The sequence below is a fragment of the Salvelinus namaycush genome, chromosome 31 (assembly GCF_016432855.1).
Source record: "Salvelinus namaycush isolate Seneca chromosome 31, SaNama_1.0, whole genome shotgun sequence".
Taxonomy (NCBI): Eukaryota; Metazoa; Chordata; class Actinopteri; order Salmoniformes; family Salmonidae; genus Salvelinus; species Salvelinus namaycush.
In genome coordinates, this window is record NC_052337.1 from 42,521,197 (window position 1) to 42,534,099 (window position 12,903).

General features: G+C 42.5%; 2 protein-coding genes across 2 annotated transcripts; one reads left to right on the forward strand and one right to left on the reverse strand.

Moving 5' to 3' along the window:
• Positions 1-71: 71 nt before the first annotated feature.
• On the reverse strand, positions 72-3,733 carry LOC120025629 (PR domain zinc finger protein 8-like). The gene is made up of 5 exons (XM_038970174.1): positions 3,716-3,733; positions 3,276-3,356; positions 2,171-2,368; positions 1,782-2,007; positions 72-1,563 (listed from the first exon to the last, which is right to left on the reverse strand). Exons 1-5 carry the CDS (start codon positions 3,731-3,733, stop codon positions 371-373), a joined length of 1,716 nt encoding a protein of 571 aa, XP_038826102.1. The 3' UTR covers positions 72-370.
• LOC120026342 (anthrax toxin receptor 2-like) lies at positions 3,605-12,514 on the forward strand. Its single transcript, XM_038971184.1, has 17 exons — positions 3,605-4,031; positions 4,306-4,377; positions 4,924-4,995; positions 5,166-5,247; positions 5,335-5,439; positions 5,544-5,612; positions 6,124-6,204; positions 6,295-6,355; positions 6,471-6,566; positions 7,037-7,106; positions 7,782-7,860; positions 8,056-8,151; positions 8,304-8,363; positions 8,477-8,572; positions 9,996-10,175; positions 10,287-10,367; positions 12,084-12,514. The coding sequence occupies exons 1-17, from the start codon at positions 3,868-3,870 to the stop codon at positions 12,120-12,122; spliced, it is 1,503 nt and encodes a 500-aa protein (XP_038827112.1). The 5' UTR covers positions 3,605-3,867; the 3' UTR covers positions 12,123-12,514.
• The last annotated feature ends 389 nt before the right edge of the window (positions 12,515-12,903 follow it).

Below are 12,903 nucleotides of genomic sequence, written 5' to 3' on the forward strand. Positions count from 1 at the left end.
CTCTAAATTGTTCTCTAGTGCCATCTAGTGTTCACAACTAAGCTAATCAAGTCACATCCACACCGAAAATATTGTAATGTTGTAAAAAACAAGAATTTATTGTAAAATAATGAGAAAATAAATAGTATACTAAAAATGTCACATTTGACTGAATTGAGAATTTAAAAAAAAATCTAAACTATTTCTAAGGGGAGAAAATGATGCTTTACATGTAAGCAGACTCATACATGTTTCAAATAAAATGTCATTGCATTGTTAATATACATTATAATAATTACATAATAGTTAGTGCATGTGTTTAATTAGGTCCCCATTAGTATCTTCATCAATATGAATATTATACCTTACTAATGATAAGAACTCACTGAACTCATGTATGAGAGGTCAAGTGACGTGCGAGGTGATGACGTTGTCTGAAGACCTCGCTGCAGATGGAACACTTGAGCCTCTCTTCCCTCTCCCTGTGATGCTGTTGTTTCGCCCCACACGCAGATCCTGTGGCATCCAGCGTCCTCTTGTGGTGAGACCTCATATGCTGCACCAGGTCTGAAGTCAGACGGAAGGAAATGTTGCATTTGGCACACCAGTTCTGAGCCGGCTGGCAGAGGGGCGAGAGTCGTGAGACGGAAGGGGACAGGAGCACCGGGGAGGGGGGGATCGGGACCTGCAGGGGTCTCCCTGGGGTCCAGGGCCAGAGAGCTGCTGGGCTATAGAGAGGGTGCCTCTGTTTCAAAACACCCTGGACCAGCACAGGTCTGTTGAGAGCAGTAGAGGGAGTAGTAATGGAGATTTTAGCCCTCTCAGGCAGGGGGGTAGTCTGGGGAAGTGGAACAGAGCGTGGGGGCTGGGAGAAGGCACTTCTCCTGTTCTCCGAGGCAGAGACTTGGTTGAAGGCAGAGGTGAAGGGAGGAGAGTTAGTGGAGGTTTCCTCAGAGCGGGATGGAGATAGAGACAGAGTGTCTTTCAGAGCCTTCTTCTTTGAGTCACTCTGCTCCACTGCTGGGCCACTTCCGGGCTGAATGCTCTGGTTCTGTGGGTTGGATCTGATGTCTTCTGGCCCTGAGGTCTTCAGTTGTGGTTTTAGTTGAGCGGTTCTGTCTTTAGTGAAGGTGCTCCTTATTATATTGGTGGGCAGGTGACAGGTGACCGGGCTAGGTTGTTGGTTCAAGTTCAAAGTACAGTAACCTCTCTCCAGTGGTTCCTGCTTTATGACTAAAGGCTGTGGGCCATTCCTATTCTCCTCCGTGTGTTTCCTTTTGAGGGCACTCCCTGCCCACCTGGTACCAGACAAGCCTGTCTTATTACTGGTATTCTCCATATCCCTGGCTAGATTGTGGAAGTCTGTTGCAGGTTTTCCATCCTGTGGACTTGTCTCTGGATGGCTCAGTTTGAAGGCAGGAACGGGAAGGGAGCCAGGTTTCACATGGTTGGTGTTGTCTTGAACAGGTTTGGTGGTGTGACTGTTTGGTTGTCTCTGTGTGCAAAGGAATCTCCAATGTGCCAGGAAAGGGAACTCAGACTCAAAGCCCTGGTTGCAGTTTGTACATGTGTATGGACCAGCACCTGGTTACAAAGATGAATATGGATTAATATCACATTATTCTGCCAATATTGCACGACATAAACCTTTGCCAATACTCTTTGAATTGTACAAACATATTGAGGAAATCTAGTTTTAATGTTTAATATTTAATTGCAGTCAATAGTTAAATCATAAAAATTGCTATGAATAATATATATATATCTATATATTGTAATACACATTCATAGAGTATGTATACCTTTGCTTTGCATCTGCAATGGGTTCAGTAGAAGAAGCTTGGCAAGGTCTTTCCCATACCACACCAAAAGCTCCTCCTCCTTCTGGATCGTCCTGAGGGCTCTAAAGAACAGTTGTCCGTTCTTCACATAGGCCTCCAGGTTCTGTTCCTCGCTGCTCCGGGCTGACTGGACGAGCCGCAGCCACATCGGACCGTCAGTGGGCATTTTGTGCGCTGAGGTGTCCACCTGTGTCGCCAAATAGAAACCGGTCTTACAAAAACAAGTCAAGCATTTGGCCAACAAAGTTTAGACACATTTTAGACATTTATTCGAGCATGAGAAACTGCCCCCGGCCAATCGTTTGGAACACATTAGTTTAAGACGCATGGATTTAAGTGCATGTTCGCACCCTTAAAATGTATGGTGCCGATCTTCTGTCCATAGACTTGAGAGCGATGAAGGCGATGCTGTCATAAACAGAGGTGTGATTAAGCTCACATGGTCCAAAAACTGCGTGTTCGGGAACGTCGCAGGTGGTGTGAACGCGCGTAAAAATGTCAGTTATCCATCGTTGCGCAATTTGCGCCGCTCTCGCCTCCAGGATCTCCTGAGAACCAGATAACATCAGAATTCATATCATTAGGCTGACAATTAAGAATAAATCATTTGTTTGAATAATGCCCCCCAAAAACGTGTGTAAAAACGCTCTAAATCCAAAACAATACTTACCATTGCAAACAGCTGACTGGTGGTAAGATCTGCGCTTCTCTTATTTGCACTATCCCTGCTTGTATTATACAGTGTATTGTGCCTTGTAGATGCCCACCAATACATGCCATGGGACTGGTCGACTGGAGGAGCTGGTTTTATAGTCTAATCTAATCTGCACAATGAGATTTGACAATTCTCCGCCCCTCCTTTATCCTCTTGTTAGATGGGTGACATTAATGATATCTGACAATCAGAAAGTGTCGGTGCATGGATGGACAGTCTAAAGAGGTCATGGGTATCAGAGGCCAGCCAGTGCATGCATGTAGAGTAGAAGCCAATTTCTATTGGATATTGAATTCATGACATTTGGTAAATAGGGACAAAATATAGTGGATTTAGGTGACGGCGGGTCATGTTCTGGTGTGCAAGCATGCCCCGCCGCCACGACGATAAACGCGAGTGTGTGTCGGGTAAATGGAGTGATGCACTTTTCTGTATCCTCCTCGGGCGACAGATAAACCTTGGCTCATTGATGGGTTTACAGTGCTGGAATTCACTCCACACAGTAGCCTATTGAGCAAATTCCACATTGTTTGTCACGTCCACAATGACAAGGACACCAGAATCTGTCGAATTTCAGTTTTAAAACTAAACAATATTTTTTATTTCAGTCTTTTTACTTAAAAGTCAAATCCACGTTTTTCTATGGTTTTGTCTATAATTCATTGTGTGTCAAATAAAGTTTGGTTGTCGAACTGAAATAGTTCCATAAGCTATTCATATTTAACAAAATATTGTGTCACCTGCCGTCTCCCCGCCCACTGTGCTGGTGGTGTAGTTACAGGGTTTCCCAGACTCGGTCCTCGCGTCGTCCCCCCCCCCCCCTGTGTGCACATTTTGGTTTTGCCCTAGCACTACACAGCTGATTTAATCATCAAAGCTTGACGATGAGTTGGTTATTTGAATCAATTGTGTAGCGCTAGGGCAAAAACCAAAACGTGCGCGCAGGAAGGAAGGGTCCAGGAAGAGTTTGGGAAACCCTGTGAGACTAGGGTGCAATAGGGTTCAAAGGCGCGCTTGTGCGTTTGTTCGACTCTCCTGCGCATGCTCACTTCCGATGAGACGGTACTGTCACAGTATCAGCGGTAATTCTCTAGGAGACACGCCCCAAATCATTTTATTCTCTCAATTCAGACAATTAAACAGTTACCCACAAGTGTCAAGGACGATACATAGTATTTACAAAGACACACAGTAACATGTCGCGTAAATGTCATGTTAGTTTATTTTCGATTTTGTCGTTGGAAAATCAGGAATCAGTCTTGAGTCCTGTTTTATCCAGACGAAGAAAGCGCATGTGAGGTAGTCTAGTCTAGTCAGTGGTGGTACAGTACGATGTGCAAACTCAATGAGGATTTTTATTTTATCAAGGCAATGATTATCAACGGACAGTGGTTTGCACTCCTGCTTACCTTTCTAATAGGCCTAAACACATTATTTTGTAATACCGAAGAGGCATCTTGCCATGGAGCTTTTGATATTTATTTCGTTTTAGACAGGTAAGTAACGTTATAGCCTACAGACTACATGCAAGATGTAATTGATATAAAAGTTACAAGTGTTTTTTTTATGGTAAAGTAACTTGAATCAACACGATTCTATAGAATCTATTAGGTGTCAGATTGCACTAGTCAAGCATGTTCTTATCACGTTTTGTGTGTAAAATACTCCTGTAAATAGTATTTAAATGACTCGAGTTCTATTTCAGCCTGTCTAGTCCTTGTAAGGGTTTGTTTGGTTCTGGTTCAGGGAGTGTTTCTGACTGCTTTACAGGTCTGGGAGTGTGCATGATAACTGGGGAGAGATCTATGAGTTTGTGGAGCAGCTCACCAACCGCTTTGTGAGGTAAGTGAATAAAGTCAGGTCCAAGCTCTGTGTATGAGGTGACATGAGCAACTTGTCTTGAACACTATACATCACTGTCCATCAATACTATGGCTAACTTTACAATCTGAATCATGAAACAGAAGAATGGGCCCCTTTTTAGTCAAATAATGATTTACCAAGGACATACGATATTTACACAGTGAGGAATCAAGTTAGTAGTTAACACAGTTAACACACTCATGTGAAAGTGGGGCAAATCCTTTTCAAGCAGTAGCCAATAGGCATTTGATCAAATGTAGCTCCACCGAACACTTGGATGCAGTTTGTGGGATTATTTTAAAACTTAATAGTGGGGTACTAAATTTAACTCCAGAACAGTTGTCTGAAACAGCTGGTTGTGGTAACAACTGTGCATAATTGTAATTTAGGAGAGAAAAGGGTTAGCTCCAAAGGGTGTAGGGAGGGATAAGTTGGCCTACTGTAAGTGAAGTCTTTTAAATACAAAATGACTAGTAATTTCTTGGTGTTTGATCCCATTCCTTGGTGTTTTTCTGTTTGTTTTAGTCCTAGGATGAGAGTTTCCTACGTAGTTTTCTCATCTAGAGCAGAGGTGATTCTACCACTAACTGGAGACAGGTACAGACATACACACTCTCTCACTTGTCACAGTACTAAGCATCTCTCTCTCTTTCCCTCTTCCCCCTCTCCCTCTCATCTTTCTCTTGCTCTTTCTTTCTCTCTCTCTTGCTCTCTCTCACACACACACAGGCAATTAACATAATTTCTCAGATAGAATCTCTTTGTAGATATGAAATAGATGAAGGCTTGAAAAAGTTAAGCAAAATCAGACCGGCTGGTGAAACGTACATGCACGAAGGCATGAAGTCGGTAAGCATTTTCTATTTGAATCTATTCTATATTTTTTGTTGTTGGACTGTTTTTGTTGTACATTAAAACATGGCTTCCCCTATGTAGGCCTCAGAGCAGATGAAGGCCCAGGTCACACGGTCATCCAGTATTATCATAGCTCTGACTGATGGGAAACTGGAAGTCTATCCTTATGAACTGACCGTAAAGGAGGTAATACCATTATACTAAACAGTGATGAGTAATAAAATAGTACTTGCTGGAAGTGCTTTGACCTCTGACTGGTACACAGCTATTTTCCTCTCTTTTTGTTGAAGGCAAACACTGCCAGGGAGTTTGGTGCTAGAGTGTACTGTGTTGGTGTGAAAGACTTTGATGAGAGCCAGGTGAGTGTTTTTAGGGATCTGTTTTATGCAGTGCTCTCGCCTTTCTGTCAATTGAAGGCTGCATAAGCACACGTGAAATACACACACTGCAATACACTATTTTGTTTACATTGAAATCTCTGAACACTGCCAAAGTGAATCCATACTGGAACTACTAATGGGTACCATAATATTGGAAGAAAAATGAGCGTACCCGTTTTATGATTTGATCGTCTGTCTGTCTTAGAGAGCGATAGCAGTCTGGACAGGAAGTTAGTTGTACTCTAATCATCTAATTGGATCGTGCCAGCCTGCTTCCTCTTATGGTTTCATTACATTAGATCAGCCTTTGAAACCAGAAGGGAAAACATCAACAGAGGGGGAAAAGGCTGTCTTGTAGATGTACAGAAAACAGAGGGAGAGAGTAGTGGACAGACAATGAGGGAGAGAGAGTGCTATGTTGTACGTAGATGTGGAAAGACAATCTTTCTGATGTTGTGTAATATCATATGCTTTCCTCTTGTACCCACAGCTTGTTGACATTGCAGACAGCAAAGACCAAGTGTTCCCAGTGCTGGCTGGATTTCGTGCACTCAAAAGCATTGTGAATTCGGTCAGAATAATTACATACAACAATACGTCAAAATAAACGTTAAGACACATACAATGTCATTAACGTGATCATTATTTCTATTTTTCACAGATTTTGAAGCAGTCCTGCACAGAAATATTCAGGATAGAGCCCACTAGTGTTTGCGTAAATGGTACATTGCAAAGCTCGAGTTTGTTGACATACCGATGCCAATACTATTATTGGGTAACACTGTTATTTGTTTGTGCCTGAAAATCCTGACATTGTGCCCCTCTATAAAATTGTAGAATCTTTCAACATCGTCCTGAGAGGATATGACTTCACCCGTGGCAGGAGCCAGGATGGAGTGATCTGCGTTCTCACTGTCAACCAGAAGACATACAGTTAGTATACCCCAAGCTCCATAATGCGGCATGTTCTGCATTCCAATATTGACACACCTACCTACTGTAAGACTGCAGATTGACAATAACCCCTCAAGCGTGTGTTCATACTACATTCACTCCTGTTTACCATACGCCACCGTCGTTTTGTAGCTGTACACCCAACGGTGCACTTCAGTCTTGTTGCTCAGGATGCAGTCTACTAAATGTCCCCGTGACGTAGTCACACTAATGAAGTACTGAGGGCGTGGAGTGAATGTTGTCTTTCAGAGAGAACAGAACAGTGTCTTATTTAGTAGGGTCAGGGAACATTATGCAGCTAGCTGAGTACATGGAGCTGGTATCTGTCTTATTGCTTAATATAGAACACAACACACAAAGTCTCTTCACTGAGAGGGCATTGAGCTCACCCAGTGCGCTCGCTCTCTCTCTGTCGCTCCTCTCTCTCTCTCTCTCTCCCCTCCCCCCAGATGAGAGGCCCAGTGTGGTGCAGGATGGCTATTTGTTGTGTCCAGCACCAGTGCTGCATGAAGTCGGACAGTAAGTGCTGCACTCAATTCTCTCCTCTGAACTTCCTTTATCCATAAATGGCCAGTGAGCTACTGAGCGCGCTCAGTTGGCCAGATCAAAGGAATGTCATGTTGTTGGTTGGTTGCCGTGAGAGCTGAACCACACAGCAACCCAGACTCTCCACAGTCAGCGACTACACACACTTCCATTCAGGGTGGGTAGTGTGTTCGACGGGTAACAGGTGTTCATCGCTTTATAAAAGCAAAAGAAACAACTTCAAATGATATAAAAATATAATAAAAGCCTGGTGGTGGCTGGAGAATGGCAGCTGTCATCCCTAATCCATTACGGGACTCTGCCTGGTTTCTTCATAAAATGTGACCGAATAGGCTGAACCGATGTGTAGTGGTGAGACACACCAAAATGGTTTGGCACACTATCATTAAAACAGCTTAGAGGAAGACGTCATATGTTAGACTATGTGACCCAGTGTTAGTTTTTACCCTGTCCACCAGCATGCCTATTTGCTATGGCACAGTGCCTTGGCATTTCAACAGTTGGTCTGCCAGACCGATACTTAAATGAAGTTTGACCTACGTTGTTAGTATCTCTCTCTCGCCCTCCCTATTTCTGTCTCTCTCACACACACACACACGCAAAGCAATAATATAGAATTGTGATGGATTTTCTTTTCCCTCACGATAGATCGATAGATGTGCTGATCAGCTTGAACAACGGTCAGTCCTACATCTCAAGCCCGTTCACTATCTACGCTACAACGTGTGTGAGTATCGGTGTCACAGGTCACACCAACACTCAGAACAAAACGGCCTCATTCTACTGACAGAGTTTGCTCCGTCCTAGTCCACCAAAGTCTAGTCTGATGAAGTCTGTGATATAACGTCAGATATGAAGTCGCACATCATCTGATGAAGTCTGTTTCGTGGGCTGCTTTGTTTTACAATGTCTCCTGTTGCAGTCTGATGGGACAGTGGTGCTGGTCCTGATCTTAGTTCTACTCCTGCTGCTGGGTCTGGCTCTGATGTGGTGGTTCTGGCCGCTCTGCTGCACTATTGTGAGTGGTTCAGCCTCCTCCAGGACCGGCTGTATTTTCCGGTAGTAAGGCAGGGAGAGAGTATGAGTTAATACAGTTGTAGATAGAGATGTCAGCACATAGTAATTAATTGTTGTATAACTGCTGACTGTTTTATACTGTACATGCTACAGGTGATCAAGGACCCCCCTCCCCGTCGCCCCCCTCCTCCTCTACCTCCTCCTCCAGTACCTGTGAGTGCTTAGATTCTATGGTAGTATTCTTAGAAGTGCCAAGTGTTTTATGTCTTTCTCGTCACACCATTGTAGAGTAACTTTAACGCCCCGGACTCCCTCCTCCACTACAGGAACCAGAGGTGGACCCTCTACCCAAGAGGAAGTGGCCCATGGTGGATGCATCATACTATGGGGGAAGAGGTATCGGAGGAATGAAACGCATGGAGGTACAGTTGAAGTCGGAAGTTTACATACACCTTAGCAACATACATTTAAACTCAGTTTTTCACAATTCCTGACATTTAACCCTAGTAAAAATTCCCTGTCTTAGGTCAGTTAGGATCACCACTTTATTTTAAGAATGTGAAATGTCAGAATAATAGGGAGAATTATTTATTTCAGCTTTTATTTATTTCATCACATTCCCAGTGGGTCAGAAGTTTACATACACTCAATTAGTATTTGGTAGCATTGCCTTTAAATTGTTTCGGGTAGCCTTCCACAAGCTTCCCATAATAAGTTGGGTGAATTTTGGCCCATTCTTCCTGACAGAGCTGGTGTAACTGAGTCAGGTTTGTAGGCCTCCTTGCTCGCACACGCTTTTTCAGTTCTGCCCACAATTTGTTTTATAGGATTGAGGCCAGGGCTTTGTGATGGCCACTCCAATACCTTGACTTTGTTGTCCTTAAGCCATTTTGCCACAACTTTGGAAGTATGCTTTGGGTCATTGTCTATTTGGAAGACCCATTTTCGACCAAGCTTTAACTCCCTGACTGATGTCTTGAGATGTTGCTTCAATATATCCACATAATTCTCCTATCTCATGATGCCATCTATTTTGTGAAGTGCACCAGTCCCTCCTGCAGCAAAGCACCCCCACAACATGATGCTGTCACCCCCGTGCTTCACGGTTGGGATGGTGTTCCTTGGCTTGCAAACATCCCTCTTTTTCCTCCAAACATAACGATTATACTTGCGTACTATTGTTTGTACAGATGAACGTGGTACCTTCAGGCGTTTGGAAATTGCTCCCAAGGATGAACCAGACTTGTGGAGGTCTAGATTTTTTTTTCTTCTAAGGTCTTGGCTGATTTCTTTTGATTTTCCCATGATGTCATCCACAGGTACACCTCCAATTGACTCAAATTATTTAAATTAGCCTATCAGAAGCTTCTAAAGCCATGACATAATTTTCTGGACTTTTCCAAGCTGTTTAAAGGCACAGTCAACTTAGTGTACGTAAACTTCTGACCCACTGGAATTGTGATACAGTGAATTATAAGTGAAATAATCTGTCTGTAAACAATTGTTGGAAAAATGACTTGTGTCATGCACAAAGTAGATGTCCTAACTGACTTGCCAAAACTATAGTTTGTTAACAGGAAATTTGTGGTGTGGTTGAAAAACGAGTTTTAATGACTCCTACCTAAGTGTATGTAAAGTTCTGACTTCAACTGTATGTCTGAATGAGTATTACCCCATTGACCTATAATACATTTTTATATTTGGGCTGTACTATATCTTGACAGCAAATTGCGTCACTTTATTTTGAGTGGTGTTAGTTACTCTAAAGTTCTGAATGGTTATTTTGTGCTAAACGAATATAAACGGTATAAAATGTGAAATAACCTGCTGTAATCTGTGTTTTAGGTTCGTTGGGGTGAGAAAGGTTCCACAGAGGAAGGTGCACGGCTCGAGAAAGCCAAGAATGCGGTGGTCACAATGGTGGAAGAGGAGGTGGAAGAACCTATCATTAGAAAACCAATGCCTCAGAGACCACCCCCTACTTATCACACCCCAGAACAGTCCAAATGGTACACGCCCATCAAGGTTAGTCACCATGCTTTCAGAGCCACATTGACAATGGCTGTCAGTAACTGGTTTTGTATATTAAACCAACGAGTTGACTCTTATTTTATCATCACTTTGTTTCGTTGTTAGGGGCGTTTTGATGCGCTGGTGGCGTTACTCAGGCGACAGTATGATCGAGTTGCTGTCCTGAGACCAACAGCACAGGACAGGGTAAGGCACCCCCTTGTATAATGTACTCGGTCAGTTTACTCCCAGTTTACTTTCTGAATTGTTTTCCTAAATTGACTGAAAATGGAATTGACCCTAACCCCGATTGCAACAAACTCATGAAAAAAAGGGAGAAAGTGACATACTTAACTATCTCTCTTCTGCTTGGTCAATGTTGCCCAGTTCACACGTTAGTAACCTTGTCTGGCTCATTAGTGGTCCGAGCAGACATGCTCATCAGTGGAGAGGGGATGAGGGGCAGTAAGGGAGAGACAGGACATGACGGGTCAGTTACCACTCTGTCCACTGAGAGGAGGTGACAGCTTAAGCCATTAACTGTCCCCCCATACCCATATGGGATGGGGGATGGAGGGATCCTATAGATGGGTGATGGAGAGAGGAAGAGAGTAGGGATGGATGTCTATGTTTGTGAGACTCTGACCCCCTAATGCCTATTAGCACCATTATTCTCTGTGAGGCCTCTGGCATGTCACAGCTCACTACAAGATAAAGAGCCGCGCAGGGCTGGATGTAAACGAGGATGGGGGGACAAACAAGGGGCAGCGTGTGACCTCTGTCCTCTTAACCTCCCCGTCTGTCACGCTGTGTTTGTACTTACTCTGTCACGCTGTGTTGGTGTACTGTAGTACACGTTCATTAAGACGCTGGACTGGGCGTACATTGCCCTCTCATTAACGGAGGTGGGGGACGCTGGCAAGTATCTTTTTACTGAGAAAGGTGGGGGTGGGTACCCTCTGTAATTGGTGTTAATGTGATTATACTGTACTAAATCTGTAAATTGCTGTACTGAATTTGATAAATGTTCTATTTCTTGGATAAATTGTCAATATAGCCTATGAATCAAGGCATAGGTACACAATTATCTTCTGTTTTAAGCAAACACTCCCTAAAACATATTTGATGATATATTAGCTGTGATTTCTGGTGGATGGTTTTAGGGGGGCTGGTACCTGCTCTTATCTGACTGGGCTCATGATGGTGGCTCCCTTCTTGACAGAATGGGAGTGGCTGTCTGTTCAGCCAGTAATGCTCTTACGCTTGATTAGTTTGATTGGCTAATAATGATGTCGTGACAACTCGCCGGCCCATTCGCCATCTCCTCCTTACCCATTACAGTCAAAGCCGGCTGCCTCAATTGAGTTCAATTATGATCAATTATTGTAAATGTCAACTCTATGCAGTGTTGTCAAAACAATTTCCATGCTATGTCACGTATATAGTGACTCCATTTATGAGCTCATTTTGTAACTGATGTACCTCATTTATCTGAGATACATCAATCCATATATGGTGGAGGCTAATGGGTACATACACTACCAGTATAATATTGAGGAGAGCTGGTTTGACATGGTTGCTTGTTCTAATCTTCATACCAGTGGAGAGCAGGTCTGAGCAGTCTGCACCGTCTACGGAAGAGGCAAGCTGTGAGGCATGAACAATTGAATACCATGTACCATTGTTCATGAGAATTAGGCTGATGTGGGGGTGGGGAGGTGTTACAACTGTAATGAAATATAGTATATGTTAGGGAAGGTCTATACTGTATATTTTCGGATAAATATAGAATACAGTAGATACATTTAAGCCTAACTGGTCGCTATTGTACAAGAGAATGTGTTCTCAATAACTTACCCCTTAAAGTAAAAGGTTTAAATGGAATAAGTAAATAATAGAGGAACTGCCTTTTGTTTTGTTCAGGGGCGCTGTATGAATTTCACCCGAGTTCCCAGTCATTAGGTCAAACAGTAATCTTTGGACTATGAGGCTATGGAGAGAACAGGGCTATGGACCACATGCCTAAACATCATCAATGTGCCTCTCTTTGGACTTATTGTTTGTTTTTATGTCAGCTTTATTTATCCAGGTTTGTCTTTGGATAAAACAAACGTGTTTGGCAGCATTCAATAATGTTAGCTTGCTTACTTGCTATACAATCCTCATGTCACGGTTTCATTTAATGTAATTTATGTGTAACCATAGATCAAAGAACATGTGGTAAGAGGATAACTGTGTTATTGAGTGCCTTCTTGTCTTTTCTTATCAAGAATGAAGTGTATTTTGCTTGTCTTTTTTATTTAAGCTCTGTTGTTCCAAATGTGGTGTTGTAAATAAATACTTTTTCAAAATTCTGTGGAAAGTTTGTGAGGGTTTCAATATCAACTAAAACTACAATGGGTTAATATTATTCCAAAACTACAGGCTAATCTCTTTCATGTTGTTAAATAATGTAATATAATCACATTGTTTATCTAATCCCTTGACCTAATGCTTATTATACATTAAAAAAAAAATAATAATTCAAGAGAGAATGTCAGATCAGACTTTTATTTTCTAGAGATTTTTAGGGGGAAAGACTAAATAAGAATTATAATTTGATACATTGTTTATTTGCATATCATGAAGTGATCTCAAGACAACTATGGACAAAATCCTATGCCAAAATCTAAATAATTGATTTTACATGATGTAGCTACATTTGCACATTTAATATTAAACAAACATCACACCTACATTTTCT